The 27,671-nt window shown below is 53.4% G+C and overlaps 2 protein-coding genes across 5 annotated transcripts in view; one reads left to right on the top strand and one right to left on the bottom strand.

The window, feature by feature from the left end:
* ELAC2 (elaC ribonuclease Z 2) overlaps positions 1–19,840 on the top strand; it is a 29,517-nt gene extending 9,677 nt beyond the window's left edge. The window contains exons 9-24 of one of the 2 annotated variants that reach the window (XM_036836321.1): positions 10,161–10,219; positions 10,308–10,380; positions 11,283–11,395; positions 11,597–11,692; positions 12,473–12,611; positions 12,687–12,772; positions 14,067–14,185; positions 15,170–15,266; positions 16,333–16,471; positions 16,723–16,761; positions 16,935–17,044; positions 17,297–17,396; positions 17,509–17,629; positions 17,773–17,851; positions 18,316–18,460; positions 18,804–19,840. In XM_036836321.1, the coding sequence (XP_036692216.1) occupies positions 10,161–10,219; positions 10,308–10,380; positions 11,283–11,395; positions 11,597–11,692; positions 12,473–12,611; positions 12,687–12,772; positions 14,067–14,185; positions 15,170–15,266; positions 16,333–16,471; positions 16,723–16,761; positions 16,935–17,044; positions 17,297–17,396; positions 17,509–17,629; positions 17,773–17,851; positions 18,316–18,460; positions 18,804–19,022 (1,734 nt within the window). In that variant the 3' untranslated portion in view covers positions 19,023–19,840. Of the gene's footprint in view, positions 1–10,160; positions 10,220–10,307; positions 10,381–11,282; positions 11,396–11,596; positions 11,693–12,472; positions 12,773–14,066; positions 14,186–15,169; positions 15,267–16,332; positions 16,472–16,722; positions 16,762–16,934; positions 17,045–17,296; positions 17,397–17,508; positions 17,630–17,772; positions 17,852–18,315; positions 18,461–18,803 lie in introns of both variants that reach the window. The other variant, XM_036836320.1, reaches the window with a different exon arrangement.
* Positions 19,841–19,981: 141 nt separating this feature from the next.
* The window catches only part of ARHGAP44 (Rho GTPase activating protein 44), a 143,170-nt gene continuing 135,480 nt past the window's right edge, over positions 19,982–27,671 (bottom strand). For 2 of the 3 annotated variants that reach the window (XM_036836322.1, XM_036836323.1), the window contains 2 exons: positions 25,143–25,523; positions 19,982–21,236 (listed from right to left, as the gene is read on the bottom strand). In XM_036836322.1, coding sequence (XP_036692217.1) covers positions 21,100–21,236; positions 25,143–25,523 — 518 coding nt within the window. In that variant the 3' untranslated portion in view covers positions 19,982–21,099. Of the gene's footprint in view, positions 21,237–23,450; positions 23,500–25,142; positions 25,524–27,671 lie in introns of all 3 variants that reach the window. The other variant, XM_036836324.1, reaches the window with a different exon arrangement.

Here is a 27,671-nt window from a genome sequence, read left to right as displayed (position 1 = left end):
GGAAGAGTTTGAGAAGGATTAAAGGACTACTTTTTCACAAAAAGCTTTGTTTCCCTTCAAATGAATCAGGCCTTTATTGAGACTCCTTCACCTCTTTTAGTTTATATCATCTTACTGTAGTTGTTATACTGCAGGCGTTGGACTAGTTTTTTTTTTATTGGAGTATAGTTGCTTTACAATATTGTGTTTCTACTGTACAGCAAAGTGAATCAGCTATACGTATACATATATCCCCTATTTTTTTGGATTTCCTTCTGATTTATGTCACCACAGAATTGAGTAGAGTTCCCTGAGCTATACAATAGGTTCTCATTAGTTATCTATTTTATACATAGTATCAATAGTGTATACATGTCAATCTCAATCTCCCAATTCATCCCCCCCCCCCGCCCCCCCCCGCTTGGTAGCCATACATTTCTTCTCTACATCTGTGTGTCTGTTTCTGCTTTGTAAATAAGATGGTCTACACCAGTTTTTTCAGATTCCACATGTATGCTTTAATATATGATATTTGTTTTTCTCTTTCTGACTTACTTCACTCTGTTTGACAGTTTTCTAGATCCATCCATATCTCTACAGATGACCCAATTTTGTTCCTTTTTATGGCTGAGTAATAGTCCATTGTATATATGTACCACATCTTCTTTATCCATTCATCTGTTGATGGACACTTAGGTTGCTTCCATGTCCTGGCTATTGTAAATAGAGCTGCAGTGAACATTGTGGTGCATGTCTCTTTTTGAATTATGGTTTTCTCAGGGTATATGCCCAGTAGTGGGATTGCTGGGTCATATGGTAGTTATATTTTTAGTCTTTTAAGGAACCTCCATACTGTTCTCCATAGTGGCTGTTATCAATTTACATTCCCACCAACAGTGCAGGAGGGTTCCCTTTTCTCCACACCCTCTCCAGCCTTCATCGTTTGTCGACTGTTTGACAGTGGCCATTCTGACCAGTGTAAGGTGATAACCTCGTTGTTTTGGTTTGCATTTCTCTAATATTTTGCGATGTTGGACATCTTTTCATGTGGTTTTTTGTAAACGGGTTAAGTAAAACTCACCTCTTGAAACTGGCTTCTCAAGTGTCTGCCCTCTTCTGAATTCTTTTGCGATGCCCTACCTGGGGCATTTCTGGAGGGCAGATGTCTTTCCTTGACAGCCCCACAGGCCTTGTGAGTATTCAGTGCCCATCAGCATGGGTTTCAAAGTTGTTGTTACGGAAAAGAGCCACAAGGCGGCAGCACTTCTCCATGCCCCACTCTTGTTTTTTTTTTTTTCTTGTTTTTTTTTTTTTCTATGATAATGAAAATTTAAACCACGTTATTGTGAGGACTGTGTTATGTATAAACAGTGGTAACTAAAATTGATGCATACTGGAATTGTGCAAATCAAGGACCAACTTGGTATATTGCTGCTATGCCTAAAATTGCCTCTGTCACCTTCATTCTTTTTTTTTTTTTTTTTTTTTTAGTTTCAGCCACAGTGTGTTTACTGCTTGTGTTCATTTTTTTTTTTTTTCACACACACACACTGTATTTTATTTTTACAAGAGATAAATAGACTGACACCAAGCATTGTACATGGATGACCACAACAAAAGCAACAATGATTGCAATTACCAAACATGAAACACACTCATACTATGTCATAATATTGACATTCAGTCCAGTAATCCTCCACTGTAACAGCTCCTTTACTTTGCAGTGAAAATTGATTTGTATATTCTTTGCCTCTGAGTCCTTGTGGGATTTTTTTTTTTTAATTCAGACAGAAAGTCACAAAAATTATACTCATCCTCATCAGTTCACTCAGTCCCATGTAATTGATTTTTTTTTTTATCTTGATCTTTTGTTAGCACTTTTATGAGTTCATCAGTTTTTCATTAGAGTTCTGAAAATGCTTATTCATTCAGTTCAGCAGTACAGTCAGTTACCAGAAACCTGTACTTGTCAGAGTCTTTTCCATGAATTTCTTGAAGATGAAAGCCTTTTATAGGAACATATTTGCAAAAGCATCAGAGTACACCCAGAACTGTCTGTAAATGACAAAAGACTTAAAAATGACCACTGTTAAAGATTTGATGAAATTTCATAATAATGCAGTTGACAAGAAAATTAGTTATGTCTGAGATATACATTTTAAAGTAATAACTAGGATTATTACTTATAACATTATACCAGAACATATACGATTTTTAGAAATTTCATGTAATGTCTGAAACATTTATATTAACATATTTCCATACAAATACAAATATAAGATTTTTAGAAATTTCATATAATGTCTGAAACATTTATATTAACATATTTCCATACAAATACAAGATTTTTAGAAATTTCATGTAATGTCTGAAACATTTATATTAACATATTTCCATACAAATAACCCAATGAAAGTTTAGTATTAGTTGTTTTGTTTGTTTTTTTTTTTTATACTGCAGGTTCTTATTAGGCATCAATTTTATACACATCAGTGTATAATTTAATTTTTATTTTATATTGGAGCAGAGTTGATTTCCAAGGTTGTGTTTGTTTTAGGCATACTGGAACTTGATTCAGTTATACATTGACGTATATGTATTCTTTCTCGGTTTCTTTTCCCAATATAAGTTCTTACAGTGTGTTCAGTAGCGTTCCCTGTGCTATTCAGTAGGTTCTTTTTGAATATCGACTGAATATAACCAACCTCCTAAATTATCCCTCCCCCATCTTTCCTTTTCGATAACCGTAAGTTTGTTTTCTTAGTCTGTGAGTCTGTTTCTCTTTTGTAAATTAGTTGGATTGTATGAATGTATAGATTCCACTTGTAATTGATATCTTATATTTGTCTTTCTCTCTCTGACTTACTTCACTGAATATGATAATCTCTCGGTCCATCTGTGTTGCTGGAAATGGCATTAGTTCGTTCTTTTTCTATGGGCGAGTAGTATTCCAGTGCATATATGTACCACATATGCTTCATTTATCTGTCATTGGTCGATTTGGGTACTTCTATGTCTTGGCTATTGTAAATAGTGCTGCCCTGAAAATAGGGGTGCTCAAGTCCTTTCGAATTAGGATTTTCTCCGGATCTAAGCCCAGGACTGGGATTGCTGGATCATATGCTAATTCTACGCTTAGTTTTTTAAGGAACCTCTATACTGTTCTCCATAGCGGCTGTACCAATTTACATCCCCACCAACAGTGTAGGAGGGTTCTCTTTTCCCCATGCCCTCTCCAGCATTTATTCTTTGTAGACTTTTTTTTGACGATGACACCATTCTGACCGGTGTGAGGTGATACCTCATTGTAATTTTGATTTGCATTTCTTTAATACTGAGCGATGTTGAGTATCTTTCCATGTGCTTTTTTTTTTTTTTTTTTTAAATACAGTGTGTGCATAATTTACCTCTTGAAATTGGCCTGTTGAAAGTCAGCCCTGTTTTGAATTCTTTTCCGTTGATTTACCCCGGGGCATTTCTTGAGGGCAGGTGTCATTCACAGCCCCGCAGGCCTTGGGAAGATCAAGTGCCCCTCAGCACTGGTTTTAAAGTTGTTGTTACGGGAAACGGCCACAAGGCGGCAGCATTTCTCCGTGACCGGCTCTGGTTGACCGGCTCTGGTTCCCCGGCAACCAGAGCCTGAGGCAAAGTGCTGTTCCCGGGTTGCCAGTTAGAGGGGAATGGGCCAGAAGAAACGCCCCAGGCTTGTGTCTCGTGACTTCTTCCCCTCACCCCTTACGGCCCTTCCCGCCTTCAGCCAGTCCCCACTCCGGTGTCACCACTCTGCCGAGGGTGCTGTCTTCTGTAGGTAGGTGGGGCAACCCTAAGGAGGCGTGGAGCCCAGGGGACTCTCGGAGCTCTTCCAGCCCACGGGCTCCACCATCCTTTGGGTGCACCTGCTTGGTTTCGCTGTAGGAGGGCCCGCCTGGGTCTGGAGAGGGTGGGCACGTGCCCAGGGCACCAGGCAGGCCAGGTCCCAGGCGGGGCTCGTTTGCTGGCATGTCCTCCCTGGCTCCCTTAGCCCTTGACAGTCCAGCCTTGGGCCCCAAGCCTGCTCGGGCTCCAGGGATGTGACACCAGCTCAGGGCACCGAGGCCTGAGGGGAACAGATTTGGCATTTCTTTTTTTTCTATTTTAAACTTTATTTTTTATTGGAGCGTAGGTGATTTACAGCGTTGCGGGTTTTGTTACCACTGCTGTTTTTTCCTCCGTGTACAGGAACTTGATTTCCTTATACGTAGACCTATGTGTGTGCTTTTTCGGGTTCTCTTCCCATGTCGGTTATTCCAGAGTGTTGAGTAGGGTTCCTTGTGCTGTAGCCTGGGTCCTTGTTGATTATTTTATAAATAGTAGTGTGTATATGTTAACCTCAACCTGCTTATGTCTCCCTGCCCACCACCTTTCCCTTTCGGTAACCACAGGTTTCTCTTCTAAGTCCATGAGGCTGTGTCTGTTTTGTAAAGTTCATGTGTGTCCACTTTTAGATTCCACCCGTGAGTGGTGTCTCATTATACTTGTCTGTCCCTGTCTCACTACCTTCACTTAGTACGATCACCTCTACCTCCTTCCCTGTGGCTGGAAATGGCATTATTTCATTTTTTTTCTTTTTAATGGCTGAGTAATACTCCATTGTGTCTGTGGACCCCATGTTTGTTTGTTTGTTTGTTTTAAATTACAGCAGAAATATTTCTGAGGATTTGGGGATTGCTTTTTTTTAATTAATTTTTTCTTGGAGTATGGTTGCTTTACAGTGTTGTGTTAGCCTGCACTGCACAACAGAATGAATCAGCCATACACGTACAGAGATCCCCTCCTTTTTGGACTTCCCTCCCATTGAGGTCACCACAGTGCATTAGGTAGAGTTCCCTGTGCTATATGGTATGTTCCCATCAGGTGTCTATTTTATACATAGTATCAATAATGTGTGTCTCCCAGTTCCTCCCACCCCACCCGCTTCCCCCTTGGTATCCATACATTTGTTCTCTACGTCTGTGTCTCTATTTCTGCTTTGCAAATAAGATAACCTATACCTTTTTTCTAGATTCCACATATATGCATTATTATACGACAGTTGCTTTTCTCTTTCTGCCTTATTTCACTGTGTATGACACTCTGTAGGTCCATCCACGTCCCTACAAATTACCCAATTTCGTTCCTTTTTATGGCTGAGTAATATTCCATTGTATATCTGTACTGCATCTTCTTTATCCATTCCTCTGTTGATGGACATTTAGGTTGCTTCCATGTCTTGGCTATTGTAAATAGAGCTGCTATGAGCATTGGGGTGCATGTATTTGTTTGAATTATGGTTTTCTCTGGGTATATGCCCAGTAATGGGTAGTTCTATCTTTAGTTTTTTAAGGAAACTCTATGCTGTTTTCCATAGTGGCTGAATCAATTTGCATTCCCACCAATAGTATATTGAAGGTTCCCTTTTCTCCACACCCTCTCCAGCATTTATTGTTTGTAGGTTTTTTGATTATGGCCATTCTGACCAGTGTGAGGTGATACCTCATTGTAGTTTTGATTTGCATTATTCTGATAATTAGTGATGTTGAGCATCTTTTGATGTGCTCGTTGGCCATCTGTGTCTTCTTTGGAGAAATGTCTATTTAGGTCTTCCCATTTTTTGATTGGGTTGTTTGTTTTTTTGATATTGAGCTGTTTGAGCTGCTTGTATATTTTGGAGATTAATCCTTTGTCAGTTACTCTGTTTGCAAATATTTTGTCCCATTCTGAGGGTTGTCCCTTCATCTTGTTTATGGTTTCCTTTGCTGTGCAAAAGCTTTTAAGTTTAATTAGGTTCCATTTGTTTATTTTTGTTTTAATTTTCATTACTCTAGGAGATGGGTCAAAAAAGATGTTGTTGTGATTTATGTCAAAGAGCATTATGTCTGCGTTTTCCTCTAAGAGTTTTATAGTGTCTGGCCTTACATTTAGGTCTTTAATCCATTTTGAGTTTATTTTTGTGTATGATGTTAGGGAGTGTTCCAGTTTCATTCTTTTATATGTAGCTGTCCAGTTTTCCCAGCACCACTTATTGAAGAGGCTGTCTTTTCTCCATTGTATATATATTTTTTTAATTTTAAAAAATTTATTTAATTTATTTTTGGCTGCGTTGGGTCTTCATTCCTGCGCACGGGCTTTCTCTAGTTGTGACGAGTGGCGGCTACTCTTTGTTGCGGTGCGTGGGCTTCTCATTGCGGTGGCTTCTCTTGTTGTAGAGCACAGGCTCTAGGCACGCAGGCTTCAGTAGTTGTGGCTCGCAGGCTCTATAGCGCAGCTCAGTAGTTGTGGCGCACGGGCTTAGTTGCTCCGCGGCATGTGGGTTCTTCCCGGATCAGGGCTCAAACCTGTGTCCCCTGCATTGCCAGGCGGATTCTTAACCACTGCACCACCAGGGAAGTCCTCTCCATTGTATGTTTTTGCCTGATTTGTCATAGATTAGGTGACCATAGCTGCGTGGGTTTATCTCTGGGCTTTCTATCCTATTCCATTGATATATATGTTTTTGTGCCAGTACCACATTTTCTTGATTACTGTAGCTTTGTAGTATAGTCTGAAGTCAGGGAGGCTGATTCCTCCAGTTCTGTTTTTCTTTCTCAAGATTGCTTTGGCTAGTCAGGGTCCTCTGTGTTTCCATACAAATTGTAAAATTTTTTGTTCTAGTTCTGTGAAAAATGCCATTGGTAGTTTGATAGGGATTGCATTGAATCTGTAGATCGCTTTGGGTAGTATAGTCATTTTCACAATATTGATTCTTCCAATCCAAGCACATGGTATATCTCTGTATGTGTTTGTGTCATCTTTGATTTTTTTCATCAGTATCTTAAAGTTTTCTGCATACAGGTCTTTTGCCTCCTTAGGTAGGTTTATTCCTAGGTATTTTATTCTTTTTGTTGCAGTGGTAAGTGGGATTGTTTCCTTAATTTCTCTTTCTGGTCTTTTGTTGTTAGTGTATAGGATTGCAAGAGATTTCTGTGTATTAATTTGTATCCTGCAACTTTACTAAATTCACTGATTGGCTTTAGTAGTTTGCTGGTGGCATCTTTAGGATTTTCTATGTATAGTATCATGTCACCTGCAAACAGTGACAGTTTTACTTCTTCTTTGCCAATTTGGATTCCTTTTATTTTTCTTCTCTGAATGCTGTGGCTAGGACTTCCAAAGTTATGTTGAATAATAATGACGAGAGTGGGCACCCTTGTGTTTTTCCTGATTTTAGAGGAAATCGTTTCAGTGTTTTCACCATTGAGAATAATGTTTGCTGTGGGTTTGTCACATATGGCCTTTATTATGTTGAGGTAGTTTCCCTCTATGCCCACCTTTTGGAGAGTTTTTATTATACATGGGTGTTGAATTTTGTTGAAAGCTTTTTCTGCATCTATTGAGATGATCATATGTGTTTTTTTCTTCAGTTTGTTAATATGGTGTATCACATTGATTGATTTTCATATATTGAAGAATCCTTGCATCCCTGGGATAAATCCCACTTGATCGTGGTGTATGATCTTTTTTGTGTGTTGTTGGATTCAATTTGCTAATATTTTGTTGAGAATTTTTGCATCTATATTCATCAAAGTTACTGGCCTGTAATTTTCTTTCTTTGTGACATCTTTGTCTGGTTTTGGTATCAGGGTGATGGTGGCCTCATAGAATGAGTTTGGGGGTGTTCCCTCCTCTTCGATTTTTTGGAAGAGTTTGAGAAGGATCAAAAGACTACTTTTTCACAAAAAGCTTCATTTCCCTTCAAATGAATCAGGCCTTTATTAAGGCTCCTTCAACTCTGTTTTAGTTTGTATCATCTTACTATAGTCATTGAGCTGCTGACATTGGACTAATTTTTTTTTCTCTCTCATTTTATTACAACAAAGTTTAACAGTCCAGAAAAGTCACATGACCTTGGTGGGTCGACACTGGACTAATTTTTATTTATTTATTTATTTATTTATTTATTTATGGCTGTGTTGGGTCTTCGTTTCTGTGCGAGGGCTTTCTCTAGTTGCGGCAAGTGGGGGCCACTCTTCATTGCGGTGCACGGGCCTCTCACTGTCGTGGCCTCTCTTGTTGCGGAGCACAGGCTCCAGATGCGCAGGCTCAGTAGTTGTGGCTCACGGGCCTAGTCGCTCTGTGGCATGTGGGATCTTCCCAGACCAGGGCTCGAACCCGTGTCCCTTGCATTGGCAGGCGGATTCTCAACCACTGCGCCACCAGGGAAGCACCTGGACTAATTTTAATGTTGGCTAGCATTCACAAAGGCCTAGATTGGTAAACTGAAGTTGGTCAAATTCTATGAAAATGTTATTACAATCACGTGTTTTTCAGATCTAATTGCCTACTTTCAATAGGACTTTGCATTAAAATTTTATTATACTAGAACCTGCAGCAAACAGTTGTCTAATCTCCGGTAAGACTACATTGCTTTTTCGTGAGCTTTGATTTTTTTTTTTTTTTAAGCAATATATTTGATTTAAAGTCGACTTGGTAAAGTTGATTTTAAAATATATTTGTAATTTTCATCCATTTGTAAAAATTTTTAACACCAGCAAGTGAACAGTTATGAAAGGTTAGTAGTAATATTAGTTGTTAGTTGTAAGATCATTGCCAGTATAACTTACATCAACTTACTTAGATAGTAAAAAGTAATATCTATATCTATAAAAATAGTTTATATCTATTTTACTTAGATATAAAAAGTACTTAACTTTTATAAAAGTTAAGTACTGTTGCCTGTAGGCTTGTTACTTCTGTGTGTCTGTATTTTTAGGCAGCAGAATAATTTTTCAGAGCAGTTTACGTGGTAATCTTTTGAGTGGCCCTGCATCAATCCTTCCTGAACAGATTACGTCGACCATGGTGTGTTCTGTGTGATCAGGGAGCTGTTTGGGGGCAGCTGTCCTGGGAGCCGAGGCACCGACACCAAGTCGCCGCAGGCTGTGTCCTGGCCTCTGGCTCCTCCCATCTGTTGCTGCTCCTCCCACTGTGTCATCCTGCAGCCCCTTTTCCCTTTCCTGGAAATTTGCTGCTTCTCGGCTAAGGGTTCAGAAGGCGGTAAAGCAAAGCTAGTTCAAGTTCTGGGAGGTGGGAGAAATAGGCTCTGGGTGTGAGGGTCTGAGAAGCTCTTGTCTGATAGGAGCCTGGGCTTCAGGCAGCCGTTTGCTGCCCTGGGGCCTGTGAGCTGGCATTGGGTTTTCAGACGGGAACAACTTCCTCCACGGGTTGAATTGAGCTTGTAGTGGAGGCACAGGTTTTACCGGCCTTAGGCCTGACATTCCTGTTAAACATTAGAAACATTTTGCTTCCATCCAGTTTCATCTGGGTCTGTGGTCACCACAGTGCTTGTTAATGTCGTTATCTGAAGGTGTCATCTAAGTTCTGTCATCTTTGTATTATGTGCTCACATTAAGCTGTCATCACTCCTCTAGGATAACGTTTTCCAAGATAGAAAATCCTAGAATCCTAATAAGGCTTTCGGCTCCAAACTGGAGACTTGGCCCTAAGAGTAGTTTCCTAAATTCAGGAAGTTAAAAGGAAATGCAAATAGCTTCTAAAGATCTAAGGAAGAAAATGAAATTCAAATATAAGTCAACCCTGAAAGACTTATTAACATTTTATGCCATTTCTGACTTTTTCCTGTTATTAGGTAGGAAATATGTGGATTTCTAAAACGTTGGGACATGAGTTTTTAAGTACAGAATGATTATGAGGTTTTGTGTTAGGATTATTGATTTCCCTTTTAACATAATAAGAGAATACTGGGAACTTTTTATTGTAACTTCATATAAAAGCAACAGCACAGTTTTGCCAAATACATGAAAAGTAGAGGAGAAAAACCATCCACACGCTCTACCCTGTCCTTGTCACTGGAATGCCATGTCACTTGGTTACGCGATCATTTCTGCTAGAACGTGTTCCGGTGACACTGCTTTGGCTGTTACTTGACCCGCGCAGGATAATAAAAGCAACAGTGTTTTCTCCTCCAGGTACTTGGAGGACACGTCTTATTTGATATGGAAATGGATTGCATTTTATTAGATGTGTAAGGAGTTAATGGGAAATAAAACACCTTGGTTTTAAATCATTCAGCTTTTAGTGCTAAACTCAACTGATTTCAAAACGAATGACGAAAACCAAGCTTCTTCATCAGTCACGGGAATTACATGGAGATCTCTTCCTTACAGCTCCACATGAAGAAGGGAAACTTCTTAGTACTCAAAGCGAAGGAGCTGGGCCTCCCAGTGTGAGTGGCGGGGACAGCTGGGGGGCCTCGCCGGGCGCGCTGAGCTCCCAGAACTCCGCCCTCACCGAGGCCTCGCCTCTCGTTTCAGCGGAACAGCTGCCATTGCGCCCATCATTGCTGCTGTCAAGGACGGGAAAAGCATCACATTCGAAGGAAGAGAGGTGAGGTGCCCTGTTGCTGCAGTCTCAGCAGTGACAGGCAGGGACCGGGACGCTGGACCGAGTCACTGCCTGGGTCAGGCCCTGCAGACACCACTTTTTTTTTTTTTATAAAGTTGGGCTTATCCTTCTTTATTTATTTATTTATTTATGGCTGTGTTGGGTCTTCGTTTCTGTGCGAGGGCTTTCTCTAGTTGTGGCAAGCGGGGGCCACTCTTCATCGCGGTGCGCGGGCCTCTCACTATCGCGGCCTCTCTTGTTGCGGAGCACAGGCTCCAGACGCGCAGGCTCAGTAATTGTGGCTCACGGGCCCAGTTGCTCCGCGGCATGTGGGATCTTCCCAGACCAGGGCTCGAACCCGTGTCCCCTGCATTGGCAGGCAGATTCTCAACCACTGCACCACCAGGGAAGGCCAGACATCACTTTTGAGGGGACTGAACAGCTTGGATTTCAGCACTTAGCTGAGCGATGAAATAGGGTCTCTTGTCTAGGCTTGTCCTGCACATCAGAGCTGGCCGTGCCGGGCCGTTTCTGGGGGTTGTCTCGTTAGGATTTGGGGGTCTCCTTATAGGGTGGATGCTTTCCCTTGTACTTGAGCTCAGGGTGGACCCCGTAAGGGTGGAATTCGGATGTGTGGCCCAAGGGAATGACGTTGTCACAAGATGTAAGGACGTCAGGACCACGCGACCTGAGAGAACCATGCGTGCCACACCGGGCCGTCTGGCCACTTCAGGTGTGAAATGCCCTCTGCCAGCCGGCGGCCGCCTGTCTGCGTGTCAGCGGAGAGGGCGAGAAGGGTGCAGGTGGTGATCTTATGTCGGCGCTTCTCTGGAGGGTGATGCGGTGTTAGCAGGTGACTCGAGGGCCTGCCCTGGGAGCACGTCCTGACCTCAGTGACTTCACAGATTCTGCCTGAAGAGATCTGCACCGCCCCAGACCCTAGGATCGCTTTCGTCGTGGTAGAATGTCCAGACGAAGGATTCATTCAGCCCCTCTGTGAGAATGCCACCTTCAGGAGGTAAGGAGGGGTCTCCGGGCGGAGAGGTGAGAGCCGACACGGCTCAGGAAGGCCGGCCTGGCACTGACCAGTCCTGCCCCTGCCGAGGCCTGGGCCACCACGGCTCCGCACAGCGCCTTCCCTGGCTGCCCGGCCCCGGATCAGCATGTCCTGAGTTTGCACCACGTGACCCAGCAGAGCCCCCTGCTTCCTTCCTCCCAGTTTCCAAGGAAGAGCCGAAGCCCCCGTGGCCCTGGTGGTCCACATGACCCCGGAGCATGTGCTCCTGGACAGCAGATACCAGCAGTGGATGGGGAGGTAGGAGCCCCGGCGCACGCCAGCCGCGGTTCCGCCGCCGCCCCTGCCCCCCGCCTGAGCTCTCCCTGGGGTTCCTGCCCTCCCTGGATTCTGGGGGCGTCCCCGCTTGCCTGGGGCTGGTTTCCTCAGCTCTGAACAAATCCTGCCTCTGGACCATCCCGTGCGTGTTTCCTAAAGAAGAGTCTTGCAAGGATAAAGCCGCAGCTTCAGTTTACTGAGCATCCGCGACACGTCAGGCAGCGCGTTAAACACGCTTCATTTCCCTCTCCTGATCTTGCCGGCAACCCACGTTCAGCGACCGGGAGGACGGGTCCCACTCTCCTGGTTTCGTTGGCCGAGGCCCGCGCCGGGTGGAAGGACTTGCTGGGGTTGGACCCGGGCGCGTGGTGACGCGTGGTGACACCGCCCTCCCCCGCTGGCCCCGGCAGTCCCTCCTCGGCGCCCTGGTCCTCTGCCCCCCGGGGTCTGAGTGCTGACGCCCATCACCGTTTTCCTCTTTCTCCCCCTGTGCTCCCTGTGTTTCCAAGTCCCCAGCACTGTACCTGCTCCTGGTTTTCCTGGTGTCCTTCCCACACGCCCAGGGCCTCTGACTTTGCAGAGACGCCGGGCTCTGAGGAGGAGGAGCAGGGCTGTGTCTGGCCACGTAGGGTGACCTCGGTGGACAGGTCACTCACCCTCTTGAACACTCCCAGCACCCGGCCGCCCCGTCCCCAGTGCTGCCCCGCGGGTGGGAGTGTTCCCAGAAGGACGCCGTGCTGACCGTGTGTCCGTCCGTCTTAGGTTCGGGCCCGACACCCAGCACCTGGTCCTGAACGAGCACTGTGAGTCGGTCCACAACCTCCGCAGCCACAAGATCCAGACGCAGCTCAGCCTCATCCACCCCGGCATCTTCCCCCCACTCGCCAGCCTCCGCCCTCAGGTAGTGGCCCAGCTCGGCCCCTTGCCCAGCCCCCAGCCAGCTGCCCCCCGCGGACCGTGGCTCCGTCTCTTACAGGAAGGAGGGCTTGCCCCCTGCGTGCCCTTGGTCCGCGGCCAGTGTCTCCTCAAGTACCAGCTCCGGCCCCGGCGCGAGTGGCAGAGGTCGGTGTGGTCTCAGTCGGTGGGGGCGGGGCGCGTCGGGCTCGTTCTGGGAGGGGGCGGGGCGTGTCGGGCTCGTTCTGGGAGGGGCCGGGGGCGGGGCGCGTCGGGCTCGTTCTGGGAGGGGCCGGGGGCGGGGCGTGTCGGGCTCGTTCTGGGAGGGGCCGGGGGGTCAATGGCGCAGGCTCCTCAGCCGCGTGGTCTCCGTGTCAGACCCAGGAAGCGCCACAGACGATAGGTGGCGGACGGTGGCTGCGTCCCATTTTAAGCTGATCTGGGGGAGGCGGGGAGGCGGGGGCTGACGGCCGTCCTTTCCCGAAAGTTGCCTCTGCTAATAGCTGTGTGTGTTCGTTGTTTTGGAACGTGGAAAATGAGTGAGCGTAGGGTGAAGAAAATCAGTCAGCCGTAATCCCATCACCCTGACACAGCAATGGTTAACATTTGGTGTTTTTTATCTTTGAGTACGTGGGGATGTGTTAAAATACACGTCTACACCGTCGGTTTAGGGCCTGACGCGCTGCCAGTCTTTTCCTGCGTCACGATAGTCTTCGTAAGGAGACTGTCGCCGGTGTTCCAGATACGGGTGTTGGTGCGTTGGAGGCATTTCCAGCTTTTTGCTGTTGTAGCGAAACAAGTGCCTTATATAAAAGTCCTTGAGGAGAACCGTGTTCCCTTAGGGTGATTGTGAGAGCGGGGTTAGCGGGTCGGGGCGGCACTGCCCGAGGCACCTGGTGAAAGGCGCCGCAGCGTTCACCTTAGCCAGTCACCCAAGAGGTGCTTACGGCCCTGCATCTTTAACTTTTAAAATCTCACCCTTGAATAACTGGAAGTGTCCTGTGCACGCCGTGGTGTCTGTGTCCGGGCAGACCCCGTTCTGGACCACTGCTGGGCACCAGGCACTGTTGCGGTGAATAGTTGGGGCCCTTGAAGGGCCCCCTTCCCTACCCCCGGTCCTGGGGGATGCCCAATGCTAGTGGGTGTAGCGAGCAGAGGTCAGGGGGCTGCGTAGAGTGCCCGCACCGTCCCGTCCGTCCCCCCCCCCCCCCCCACAAATGTCAGGAGTGCCAGGGCTGCCCCGTCCCGCTTTGAGCTGAGAGGTTCTGAGGAGCCGGAGCTGTGAGACGCCCTGAGCTGGGAAAAGGTCTGCCGGTCAGGAGAGCGGAGCCGCCCCAGGCCCCAGTCACTTAGATTTGAAAGCATTTTCTGCAGGCGGTCCCCAGGGATTGAGCTGGATGGGCAGGGTGTTTGCCTGGGGCCACACGCTCCCCTGATGCCCCAAGATGCCTTCTTCTTGCAGGGATGCCATCGTAACTTGCGACCCTGAGGAATTCATTGCTGAGGCCCTGGAGCTGCCTAATTTCCAGGAGAGCGTGCAGGAGTACAGGAAGACTGTGCAGGACGGCCCGGCCCCGGCGGGTGAGCCAGACCAGGGCCCAGCCCCGGTGTCTCCTGGCCTCTGCCCTCCTGCAGCTGTTCGCACAGCACTGAGTGGAGGGTCCGCGTGGCCCCGTCGAGCCCCGGGTACCTGTTTAAGCCATTGCTTCTCTGGCCTCCGCTTAAGACCAGCAGTGCCGGCCCCCGCCCGGACCACTTGGTTAGGTTGGAGGTTAGGTGATGGTGCCCAGGCTCTCCTGGCGAGGCCCACGCTGAGCTGAGTGCGGTGGTTCTGGGGCCTCCTGTGAGGCCCTGGACAGAGCTGGCAGCCTAGTCCTGGCTTTGCCGGGAAGGGTCCACGGAAGATTCCGGCCATGTCACTCACCTTGCTGGGCTCTCACCGCCCTGACAGGAAAAGCAGTCTGGGGAACTCCGTGCCCTCTTTCCAGTACTTGGTTTTCCCAGTGGTGTTTTCAGCTCACGAATGAGGTGGAGAAACAAGGCTGGACCAGAGGGCGGGTTCAGGTTTAATCCAGCTGGCACCCGTCTGGTATTTCAGGAAGATGAGCTCCTGGCTGCACGTGCTGTGGGCTTGAGATGGGTTTCTGGTTTGCCCGTTAAAGGTCCATTTAGATCATACTCGTGAACGTGCACCCGGGGCCTGTCAGGCCAAGCGGGGCCCATCTTCAGAATCTAGGCGGCTCTGCCTCTTCTCTGGGAGCTGGCCCTCGGAACCCCTGCAAAGTGCAGCAGGGCCTGGCCGGGGGTCCCCAGCCCCGGGAGATAAATGCTGACTTGTAGCATGAAAAGGTGGCCTTTGCTATTTAACACTTAGAGCAACTCTGCTGCAGAAAGGCCTGTGGAATTCCTTTGCTCTCCTTCCCAGGCAGCGCCGGGGCCCCTCGCCCCAGGCCCATGTGTAAGGAGGTCGGACCACCAGCCCCTCCTGTGGAGCTGGACTTAACTCCAGTGCTGGCTCACTTCTGACCCGAAGAAGTGAACAGCTTGACGTGTGTCTTTCCATAGGGAAGAGAGGCCAGTATCCAGAAGTGGTCTTCCTCGGAACGGGGTCCGCGATCCCTATGAAGGTCCGGAACGTCAGCTCCGCTCTCATCAACATCAGGTATTAATCCTTGCATGGGAGGCGCCCGTAATCGGGAGCCCGGGGTGTTCTCAGCAGATCCTGTTCCACCCGCCGGGCTCACCTGGAGGTTCAGCCTGTACGTCCCTGGAGGCCCATCTTGGCTGGGGCCCGGGGGGAGGGGTCAGGCAGTTACGGCCTCCGTAGCTCGCTGGACTGGAGGGAGGCACCCGTAGTTACGTCTTCGGCTGAAAACCGCTGACGTGTATGCCGTCGCCCTGCCGAGGGGCGGTCTCGCTGAGTTTCCACGTCCCTCCTGTGAACCCGTGACTGGCCACCTCCCGCAGCCCCATCATCGGTGCACCTGCCCCAGGCTGCTCATGGCTGGCGGTGGGGCAGACCCAGGCCAGGACCGGCGTCCGCCTCTGTGTCACAGGGCCTCTCACTGGTGCCGCTGGGGTGCGGAGCGGCTTTGGGGCTCCTGCGTTCGCTTTGTGAGCCGCCTGGGTTTGCCTGGTGGTGTAGGTCCGCAGGGAGGTGGACCTGGGCTGTCTGCGGGAAGCCAGGCTCGTTTTTAAGTTTTGCTTTGTCATCCGGGTGCTGGTGGTGGATGGCTAACAGCCGAATAACGCGTTAAACGTACTTGGCAGTCGTAAGGGGCACCCTGACAACAGAAGCGCACGGGTCTGGGACGTGTTTCTCTTGTGACGGAGGAGCTGGCGGGAAGCGGCCCCGGCCTTTCCCGGAGGGCATTGGTGCAGCCGCTGTCCCCGGGCCGCGCCAGCTAAAGCAGAGCCTCCAGGTCTCCTGGCGGCCACAGCGGCTGTCGCCACGTTCCTTCTAAGTAGAGTCTTGTGGATTTCATGTCCTCACCCTCTCCGTCCGCAGAAACTCTCTCGGGTGCCCAGCATCTGTGTAGCTCTAGGTACGCTCCTTGCACTTAACTTCACAGAGCGTCGCGACAGTATTTCGTGTCACAAGGACGGACGTGTGAGACCACCATCCCCTTGACAGCGGCTCCCGCGGGAGGAGCTGAGCGGTCCCGGGAGACGGGCACCCAGCCTCGTCCTGCCCTCCTCCCTGAGGGCAAACCTGTCTCCTCCCGTAGCTCCGACGCGTCCCTGCTGCTGGACTGCGGGGAGGGCACCTTCGGGCAGCTGTGCCGCCACTATGGAGACGAAGTAGACCGGCTCCTGGGCACCCTTGCCGCCGTGTTCGTGTCCCACCTGCACGCAGACCACCACACGGTGAGCAGGCCGCCTCCCTCTTCCCGGCCGCGCACCTCCGCCCGGGCCTGGGCTCTTCCGCAAGCCCGGCGCCACGTGCGTCTCCCCTCGCCACGCGGCTGCTCGGACCTGCCCTCGTCCGGAGGCGGGCGGCTGGGTCCGCTGGGGGCAGGGGGGCGGTGGCCGCCAGAGCGCCGGGCACCCAGGGGCCCCAGCGCGGGAAGGAGGTCGGGTGTGGACCTGGCTGATCCGTGTCCCCTCCTCCTTCCCAGGGCTTGTTGAACATCCTGCTGCAGAGGGAGCGGGCTCTGGTGAGTCGCGCAGGACGGGACTGCCCTGCCCTTTTGCCCTTCTTTGGAATGAGCGCACGTGCGCAGACACACGCACCCATGCATGCGCGCGCACAGCCACGCCTCGGGCTACGGCACGCCGTTTTCCCTGCAACGCGCGCCGTGCGCTTGGCGCTCTGCTCTCCCCGTTGCAGGTGTCGCTGGGGAAGCCGTGCCACCCTCTGCTCGTGGTGGCCCCCACCCAGCTCCGGGCCTGGCTCCAGCAGTACCACACCCAGTGCCAGCCGCTGCTGCACCACGTCAGGTGAGCGCGCCAGGCAGGCTTAGACCGCGGGGGCAGGGTGAGGCGGTTCCCACGTCCTCTGCCCTCTTCACGTCTGTTCCCGTTTCTGGATCTTTGCCACACTGCCGCCAGACACAGTTCCAGGGCCGAGCGCCCTCGCTCCCTGCCTTAATGACGGAATTGAATTGTTTCTTTATCATAGCGATTTCGGGGTCCTCTCCAGTCAGTGACTTGAACTTCAGATTAAGTGTTTGTATTTTTATCTTCTCACAGTATTATTCCTGCCAAATGCCTTCAGAAAGGAGCTGAGGTCTCCAACCCCAAAGTGGAAAGGTTGATTAGTTTGCTGCTGGAAACCTGTGGCTTGGAGGAGGTATGGGGAGGGCCCGGGCGCGGGAGGGCCGGTGGGGGGACAGCAGCGTGTGACGTGGGGAGGAGGGGGCGAGGCGGTAGCTGGGCCACGAGCCCATCACCCGCTCCCTCAGTTTCAGACCTGCCTGGTCCGGCACTGCAAGCACGCCTTCGGCTGCGCGCTGGTGCACACGTCCGGCTGGAAGGTGGTCTATTCGGGGGACACCATGCCCTGCGAGGCTCTGGTCCAGATGGGTGAGTACGGGCAGCCACCTCTGGTCCCCCCGACGATTCTGGTGGGTGTCCTGACTCGCAGCCTTGTCCCAGGGCCCGGGGGCAAGTGCTGTGGCCACCCCAGGCCGAGCCGTATGCTCAGAGGGCCTGTGCTTACGCTCTAGGGAAGGACGCCACCCTCCTGATCCACGAGGCCACCTTGGAAGATGGTCTGGAAGAGGAAGCCGTGGAAAAGACACACAGGTAGCGGAGCCCCCTGAGCTTGCGTCAGCCGGTCCCTCCCGCTCCTCCCCGGTGATGCTGGGCTGGTCTGCTTCTCTCCAGGGGCCCTGGGGGCTTCTGACCCCACGCAGTTGTCTCCGGAGCCTCTGCCTTTATTTCTGCAGCGCCCTCCAGGCAAGGTTCTGGGGGAGGCGCGGCTCGGGAAAGAACTGGAAATAACGCTGAATAAGCGGGAAGCCGGGAAAAGGGGGCCGGGGGCGGATCTTGCGCTATTTAAGGGAAGAGCGTGTTGCCCCAAGTCGGCAGCCCCTGCTTTTCTCAGAGGCCCTCACTGGAGGAGGTCTGACAGCACAGAGCCTGGGCTTCCCTGGGGGCGGTGGGAAGACCGCCTCTGGGCAGGAAGTCTCGGTGCCGGAGCGGGCAGAGTCTGGGCAGGGGTCTGCGTGACTCGTTCCCTCCAGCCTTGTGTTGCCCCGTCTCTGCAGCACCACCTCCCAGGCCATCGGCGTGGGGATGCGCATGAACGCAGGGTTCGTCATGCTGAACCACTTCAGCCAGCGCTACGCCAAGATCCCGCTCTTCAGCCCTGACTTCAATGAGAAAGTCGGCATCGCCTTCGACCACATGAAGGTCCGGGACCGCAGGGGCGGGGGGGGGGGGGGGGGGGGGCGGGGCTGAGACGCCCTCCGTCTGCGCGCAGATGGTCAGGCTCGGGCCACCGCCCAGCACGACTGGCACGGGGCCTTCTGCACACAGTCCATTGAGAGCCTCTTGGAGGCCCAGTCGGTCCCCAGAGTGACATCATTTGAGCTTCTGCACAAGCCTGGGAGGCAGTGTTCTCTTGAGTGGTCAAGCTGGGCCTGTCCCACCCCTGGGCCTGACATGACGGCTGCGTCTGCTGACGGGGGTGTGGCCGGCGCCTGGGAGCGGTGACAGCCTCACCCCAGCCTCTCTGCTTCGTCTCGCTTCGTAGGTCAGCCTGGGGGACCTCCCGATGGTGCCCAAGCTGATGGCGCCACTGAAGGCCCTGTTCGCCGGGGAACTGGAGGAGATGGAGGAGCGCAGGGAGCGGCGGGAGCTGCGGCAGGTGCGGGCGGCCCTGCTCGCCGGGGAGGATGCAGAGCCCATGCGGAAACGGGCCCCCGCTGAGCAGCCCCCCAGCCCGCAGAGCAAGAAGGTCAGGGCCCAGTAGCGACGCGGGGCCTGCGCAGCCGCTGCGCGGTGGAGGAGGCCGACGTCGTCTCCGTGCACGCCGCGTCTTCAGTCTGTCAGGTGGAGTCGGGGCGCACCCCCGCCCCCAACCCCTCTGCGGCCCAGCCGTCCCCTCTGTACCCAGAGGCAGCAGGGCCCCAGGAGCGCGTGGCTGTGGACGCAAAGCCTCCAGGAAAAGCGTCTCCAAGAACGGAACACAGTGAAGGTCGCGTTTGGAACCTGAGTGCTTTGTCCCTGTGCCGCCGCTGGGGACCCAGGGTGCCCGGAAACAGCATGATCGTGGCGGGGACCTGTTCCCAGGGAGCCACCACGCCTCAGCAGCCTGGTGTTTTGGCAGAAGTTGTGCAGACCCACAGCCGGGGTAGGCCAGGCCCGGCTACGCAGGGGCTCCGGGGAAACACAAGCCTTCCCGTTGTTCCGGCGAAAGAGGAGCCCTGTTGCTTTCTTGCCCCGTGACAAGAGCCACTCACCGCCCTACAGAGTGCTGAGAAATACCGCGTCAGGTGGCTCCGGTGCCCGCCTTTTGAGGATGAACAACACTGAGGTTAGTGTTTGTTTGAAAAGTGAATTTTCAAAGAAAGATGCCTCTAGTATTTGCATATTCTTCCAGGAGACTAGAGAAGGAGCTTTAAAGTTTCAGGTGCTGGGAGACGCAGACCAAGGACTGGACTTGCCTTGCCATGACCTCGGGGTCCCTCCCGAGGCAGCGCCTGGCATCACCTCCCGTGGCCCCTTGAGCTTGTTATTAAAACAAGATAGGCCACACTCAGGGATAATAAATCTATTTTAATAACATTACCATTGACAACTATTTGTACATGTATTTAAAGGTAACTAACTTTCAACCCCCCGGGCTTCATTACAAATTGGGTACTGAACTGCCCTGCCAGCAAGCGAGCAAAGCTGTTAACGTCAAAAGTTTGCAAATCCCCCTGTCGGAGGAGGGTTATTTTACACTTTTGGTTGGGAAAAATAACTAAGCAGTTTCTCATTGTACACCTGTACATGGGTTTGGATTGAATGGCTCAAATTAAACAAATATAGATTTCATATATACAAATATTATATCCTGTATAGGTATGTCTATTTTAAAAGGATAAAACTGTAAGGTTGGGCTTTGCATGCATGACCCGAATCTATTTCTCACTCCCTTCATCCCAGCTGTGACCAGGCACCCCGAGTCTCCTCCCCGAGGGCAGGTGGGGCTTCGTGGGGAGGGTGAGCAAAGCTCTCCCCGCCGCAGGGCCGAGGGCGCAGTCCTGGGGTCTCCGCGGGCTGGTTTCCCCTTCCTGTCTGAGCTTTGGGTAACAGGATTATTGCTATTCACTTGGGACCTCCAGAAAGAGGCGACCCCACATCTTCGTGCCCTGGATGCCCCGATGCTCCTGGGCGGCTGCAATTACTGAGCGACACCTAGTGTTGGGGGGGGGGGGGAAGGGGGTGGCCTGGGGAGCTACCTTTGGGCCCTCCAGACATGCTCAAGGTCATTTTTTAAATTCAGAAATAGAAAACCTTAAGATAGGAAAGGGAGCTTCAGTCCGCGGCGTGGAGAAGTAAAACTGTTTGTTAGATGTTGTTTTTTAGCCATTTCCTGTACAGCCCACGGATGAAGGTTCGCCCTGGCCGGCCCTCCCCTGCGAAGCAGCAGGCTGGTCAGGGCCCCGGGCTTCTCGGCTCCTGTAAGCGAGCCCCCCACCCTGTCCCCGCTCTGTACCATCAGGCTGGTTGCGCAGGACTCGCCGTGGCCGTCAGCTCAGGCGACAGGCAGCCCAGGGCGGACCGGCCGCTGGGCCCTCCACGCCCCACCCCGCGGAGAACGTTTCTGAGACACAGGCCCTTGGGTGGATGGGGCTGTCACTTGGCGTGGAGGCTGAAAGGGGGTCAAAATAGGCACAAAGTCGAAAGGCAAGATCAAACAAAAGGCCAGAGTCCCCACCCGGAGGGAACGCACAAAATCTGTGTGGCCGACACCTGCCACACGGGTGTCCGCCACGCTCCAACCTCGCGGTGGCCGTGACGGCACGGAGCCGTAGGTACACGCGTGTCGGCGGCGCTGCTCAGAGGGCCGTGCTCTCCGACTCCTCCGAGTCCCTCTTCTCAGCCACCGAGTGCCGCCGCACGTGCTCCCGGGGACCGAGGCGCAGCGCCGAGCCCAGCTCCACGTGGATGGAGGGGACGTCGAAGTGGACCAGATCTGGAAGGCGGCAGAGAGAGGCGCTGAGGGGGGGCTGCCCGCCCCTGAGGCGCGGCTGGCAGGCAGGACGGCGCGAGGAGCAGGCAGGGGTTCGGTCACAGAAGGGCCAGCGCGTCTGGGGGCTGCCGTGGCATCCACCACATTGCAAGGTCAGGGCAGGGCCAGCCTGCTTTGCCTGTGGACCCAGACGTCCAGATCCAGCCCATGGGCCAGCTTGCCAAGCCGGGCCACGTGACACTTACACACCCTTGAGCTTGACTCCATAAAAAAAGGATGTTCTGGCTGGGTCTCGGTGACACCTTCCGGGGAATTTCAGGGCTGCCTGTAGTTCCCTAAAGTCTGCGGGGCTAGGGTTACAGGCTGGGGAGACAGCCTTCCCCCAAGTGCGTGAATGAATGTGGGGGGATCTCGCTCAAGACCACGATTGGTACCCTTGGGGTGGCTGGTGGAGGCAGGGCGGGGTCCCCCTCAGGACCCCAGAAGGAAGGGAAGCAAACTGCTCCCTGACTGTGGGCAACCCGGCACTAGGGAAACCACTCACCTCCAGTTACACCCCTACTGGGGGCGCTGAAGGGTCACTTCCTGGGAGACGCTCAGGAGGAAGGTCCCTGAGGCGACAGGCTCGGCGTCTGTCCAGACCTCAGCTGGCAGCTCAGTGCAGCCCAGGCCACGGGGCTGCGGGGCCTGGAGGGGCGGCTGCCCCCAGGCGGGCACCGGACAGCTGCTCCCTGACTCCTCGGGGGCCGCAGGGGACTAAGGGGACCCTGGCATCCTTTGCTCAGACCTGTTACTCCCTCCCGGGCCTGCTCAGCCTCTGGCTCCACACAGCCTCTCCGTCCCCAGGCAGCGTGCTGTCCCCGGACCGAGGACATGCAGCTGGACGGGAAGCAGCCCTGGGCCAGACGGGGTGGGGCACCCCGTGTTTCTGTAAAGCAAACATTCCGCCCAAGGAGGACCACCGCAAGTGGACAGACAGACGTTCAGACACTGTCCTCAAAGACACACAAACATGGAAGCTCTGGGACAAAGGTCCTTCTCTCTCCACCCACCCCCCCAAACGGTCCCCCTGCCTGACAGAGCAGAGCCTGGGGGTCTGCCGGTGCCTCACCGCCGGCCTAGACTGTGAGGGGCAGCACAAGTCCTCAGGCTTGGTTTTGGATTCAAAGTTCCGTCCCTGTCGCCAGGGCAGGGGAGCGTAACCCCGGGCGGTTTTCTACCCTGCCTGGGCCTCAGCAGTCGCTGGGGGGATACAGGCGGGAAGGTGCCTGCAGGTGAAGGACGTGCAGCCCCGAGGCGAGCTGCCCAGCTGCCATCCTGGCCGCTCCCTTGGACACTGAGCCAGAAGGCGACTCAGGTAGCCTAAGCTTGGGGCGGGGAGAAGGCCCACTGGCTGCCGGGAAAGGGAGGCCTGTCCCTGTGTCAGAGGCCCCAGAAGGGCCTGTCCCGGGGCCCGTGTGGGCGCCGGACGCCCTGGAGCTGTGTCTGTCAGGGATCTGCTGCCCGCAGCTCAGCAGCTTCCCTGGGGGCACTGGGGGGGACCCTCCCCTGCTTTGCTCTGGCTGCCCCTTTCTGAGTGAGGCCAAGACACTTACTTCCTCCGGCTTCCTTCCTGTTCTTGCCTTCGTTTTCCTTTTGAGCATCTACTTACAGGAGGAGGAGACCAGGCAGAAACTGGTACAAACGCTCTCAGAGTATTTCACTGAGTTGGACAGAAAGGCCCTGGCTGGCTCTATACACTGGGGACACACTGAGCTCAGGATAAATTCTAGAACGAACACTACGGACACTCCGGGATTTGCCAACCGTCCTAGCCGGAGCTCAGGCTCCAGGCCCCGCGCTGGGGAATGCGGCCATGGCAGCGGGCGGGTCCTCTCTCCGGGGCCCTTCCCTGAACCAGGGGTGCACATGCATCTCCCCGACACCGGGCACCTGTCTGTAGCAGGTCAGCCAGTGACACAAGGACACACGGGATGAGGGACAGGGCTGTCACCCTCTCAATCTAAAGCAAAATGGGCGGGGGGAGCAGCTGGGATTAGGTGACTCTGGCCAGAGAAGGGGAGGGAGGCCTGTTTCTCCCCCATCTCCTCCTCAGCAAAGAAAGGAGGCGGCCAGTGAGCCCCAAGGCCGCGGAGGCTGCCGTGCAGGTCGGGGCGCATGCAGAGCGCGGGGCCGCGGCCTGGCTGCGAGCGGAGGGGCGAGGCCGGGGCCGCTTACCCTGGAATCCCCCTCACGTGTCCACAACTGCGTCCCCCGCGTCACACAGCTGCGAGGACACAGCGACAGGATTCGGAGAAAGGAATAAATACGATGAGACGAATGCAACACGGACCACGCCCAGCATCACGGTCAGACGGACCACAATAAACCATCACCGACCACGTCGCTCAGACCCCCGCCCGCCCTGCGGGACGACGGGCCGGGCTGCCGCCGCCGGAGGACATCGGGACAGGACAGACGGGGCACGAGATGACTGCTAAAGGGCAGCAGCTCTGAGCCGGGCAGGAGGGAAGGGGGCCGTCACACCTCCCCAGGCCCCCCACCCCCAGGGCAGCGGCCTGGGCCCCTCCCATCCATCAAGGGCTCCTCTAGAGCCACCAGCGGGAAGTGGTGCTCACTAGTGAGAACTTTTCCTTAGCTTTTTATAAGCCTCACGGTGGGTGGCGCAGCTGGACCTGCACCGCTCGTCACAGCAAACATAAAGCAGCCGCGTCACCGGACGGCCGCTCCGCGCAGTGTGTACCTCTGCCCCACCGCGCATGCGCGCCGGGCCGGCCCCCTCCTGCGCAGCGAGGCGCTAGGCCCGCAGGCTCACCTCCACCTGACGGAGGGGAAACGGCGCGCCTGGAGAGGGACGCGGCGGTCACAGCGCGACCCGTTACAAGTCCCAGCGCACCCGGGGCCCAGGGCCAGACTGCTCTCGAGTGTGTGTGTGTGTGTGTGTGTGTGTGTGTGTGTGTGTGTGTGTGTATGTGTGCGTATGTGGTGTATGTGGTGTGTGTGTGTATATGGTGTATGTAGGGTGTGTGTGTGGTGTGTATGTGGTGTGTGTATGTGGTGTGTATGTGATGTATGTGATGTGTATGTGGTGTGTGTGTGGTGTGTATATGGTGTATGTGGGGTGTGTGTGTGGTGTGTGTGTGTGGTATGCATGTGTGTGTGGTGTGTGTATGTGGGGTGTGTATGTGGTGTATGTGTTATGTATGTGGTGTGTATGTGGTGTATGTGTTATGTATGTGGTGTGTATGTGGTGTATGTGGTGTGTATGTGGTGTGTGTGTGTATATGGTGTATGTGGGGTGTGTGTGTGGTGTGTGTGGTGTGCATGTGTGTGTGTGTGCGTGTGGTGTGTATGTGGTGTATGTGTATGTGGTGTGTATGTGGTGTGTGTGTGTGTGTTATGCTTACACACTTTCCTGGAGGAAAAGAGCTCGTCTTTGACTTTAAATTTAAAGCAAAACTAAATTCCGTCCTCGTGGGCTTCTCCGACCAGGGGGCCCGCATCTTTTCTGAAACTGACCCCTTTCTAAATACATGTTGCTAGAAAAGCAGCTTTCTAACAAGGCTTCTTTAGCGCAGAGGGAACACACAGCCTCTGCTCTGCCGGCGCAGTCCAGCCCCTCCCGCAGCGGCCCCTCCAAGGCCGCAGGGCGCTCAGCCCCCAGATGGAGAGCGGGATCAGCGCCCCGGGCTGGCGGGTGTCCAGCTGGGAGAAATCCCCCAGGGAGCCCCTCCCCGCAGGACACCTGGCCACCAGGGCTCTCCACGGGCTCACGGGGGCTTCTAAGGAGACCAGCCCGGATGCCACGCGCCTGGCGCAGCAGGGTCCCTCCCCCGCACAGTCCCCAGAGGTCGCTCTGCGCGGCCGCCGCACTAAAGCTCACGGAGACGCTGCACGCACGGCGGTTACCTGTGGACATGCTCTCCCCGGGGGACACGCCGTCCAGCGCGGGGTGCTCAGCGGACTGCGGGCTGGAGGCTGTGAGGCCGACGGCGGGCGGCTCAGGCGGCGGCAGGGTGGGCCTCTGCCGGGGCTTCGGGGTGGGCCGCGACTTGCTGAGAGCACCCACGAAGCCGGAGGGGGAGGCCAGCGGGGGCGCCGCGGCCGCCGGGGAGAGCTGGCCCGAGGCCAGGGAGTACCCCGGGGGGCAGCTCAGTCCGTAGGGTGACGGGGTGCTGGGGGGTGTGGGGGACAGGCTGAGCGGGGACGGCTGGCCGGTGGGCGGCTCAGGCAGGGGCCCCGGCTGGCCAAAGGGGACCTTGGGCGGAATGGGTGCCAGCTTCTTGGAAACTGAAAGAGGAAGCAGAGGACACGGGGTTCAGTGACACCCATCATTCCTGTGGCTGCCAGCAAGCCCCCCCTCACCCCCCACCCCCAGCTCCTGCCACGCGGAGAGCAGCCAACACCGTTTCTTAAAATTCACCTAGAACTGCATATCTGCCCATCTGTTCACTAATTTCTCCTCCTCTCCTCTAGATTCCTGCTATGATCAGCACACACACCCCCAGCCAAGCGGGAGAACCCATTTCCCATACCCAGGCCGTGGCTGAGTTTCCAGGGTCCTCGCATCACTTCAAAGTGGTGCACCTATCAGGGGGGCTCCGAGGAGGGAGGAGTCTGGGATGCAGCGTCCAGGACGGGACGACTAGAGATCGGCTTGCGGCAGTGGACCCTGGAGAGAGCAACCGTCCTCGGGGCAGGAAGCTCTGACTTTTGGCTGAACCTGCCCAATGGCTCCAGGATCCCGTAACAGTGACCTATGACCAAGTCCTCTGGCCACAGAGGCCCAGAGCCTCCATCACGCTGCCTGTCTTTCCCTGTGCTTCCCCTCGGTCCTGTGGACTTGCCTCAGAGGTGTTTTCCCTTCAAGAACCCTGGGTGTAGATGTGTACGAACCTGCACTGTTTGTTCTAAGTGCATCACTGCCCCAACCCCTCTGCACTGCCTTCATTCCCCTCTTTTTATTTACTTAGTCATGCTAAAGGATGACAAACACGTTATGCCTTTAAATGGAAAGAAACTGGCAAGGACGACAAATTCTAATATTTAGAAGATCCCTTGGTGGACAAATGTCCCTTGGTGGACAAATGTCCCTTGGTGGACAAATGATCCCTTCATTCCCCTCTTTTTATTTATTTAGTCATGCTAAAGGATGACAAACACATTATGCCTTTAAATGGAAAGGAACTGGCAAGGATGACAAATTCTAATATTTAGAAGATCCTTTGGTGGACAAATGTCTCGAGAAAGCGATCACTAATCTATCAGATTGAGGGCTGGCTGTGGGTAGCACTTACTCTCGAGGAAACTGTCTTTTTAAGCCCTCAAGGAGGCATCGTTCTTCCCCCTACTCCCCAGCGCCCCCGACGGAACAGAATCTATTCCAACGATGCCGCGTGCACCTCCCTGGCTCCTTGGTGTGCGGTATGGACAAGTAAGGGTCCCACTCTCCTGAGTCCCATCTACTTGAGTTCAAATTCCTATCCCGTCTCAACTGCTGCAAGCTGGGGGATTTAATTTAAACCTCTTGTATGGGGCTTCCCTGGTGGCGCAGTTGTTGAGAATCTGTTTGCCAATGCAGGGGACACAGGCTCGAGCCCTGGTCCGGGAAGATCCCACATGCCGTGGGGCAACTCAGCCCACGCGCCACAACTACTAAGCCTGTGCTCTAGAGCCCGCAAGCCACAACTACTGAGTCCGCGTGCCACAACTACTGAAGCCTGCGCGCCTAGAGCCTGTGCTCTGCAACAAGAGAAGCCACCGCAGTGAGAAGCCCACGCACTGCAACGAAGAGTAGCCCCCGCTCGCTGCAACTAGAGAAAAGCCCGTGCGCAGCAACGAAGACCCAACGCAGCCTAAATAAATAAATAAATAAAAGAAACCTCTTACGTGCACTTGAAAGAACCACATTTTCTCCACAGTACTGTAATAGTTACATGGGATCATGTATGTCAAGCACCACGCAGTCATGACTTAAAACCACTTTTCAGCCCTGCTGGCTGATGCAGGCACTACGTGCTGCTCATCCAGTGGAGACTCTAGGGGTCAGTGCTTGAACACGTCTTCCCCCGAGGGAGCCGGAAGACGGAGGATGCAGTGACATCGCCGTGATGTCTGTGGCGACATTTGCCACCCCAGGTAGGGACAGGCCTCGGTCATGATGTAAGGCTGTAGGCACATCGTCAAAAGACTGAGGGGGTACAAAACAAAACTCAGTGTGCCATTTGTGGGCAATGGTGTGCCTTTCAAATGATGGTGCTGAGCTGCTGAACTGTCACCTGGGAAGCCCCTGCCTGGGTCCAATGGGCTGTGAAGAACGAGAGGGCCAATGTCCCACTGGCTGTGGGAAGCCGCGTGGCCCGGAACAGGAGCCCCGACCCCACTGGACAGAAGAACAGCTTAGCCATCACCCTGCCCTGCGCAGCTGGGGGAGGGTTA

Source organism: Balaenoptera musculus, chromosome 20 (genome assembly GCF_009873245.2).
Source record: "Balaenoptera musculus isolate JJ_BM4_2016_0621 chromosome 20, mBalMus1.pri.v3, whole genome shotgun sequence".
Taxonomy (NCBI): Eukaryota; Metazoa; Chordata; class Mammalia; order Artiodactyla; family Balaenopteridae; genus Balaenoptera; species Balaenoptera musculus.
The sequence above is the reverse complement of the archived record's forward strand: the minus strand, read 5'-3'. Positions and strand labels throughout refer to the sequence as shown.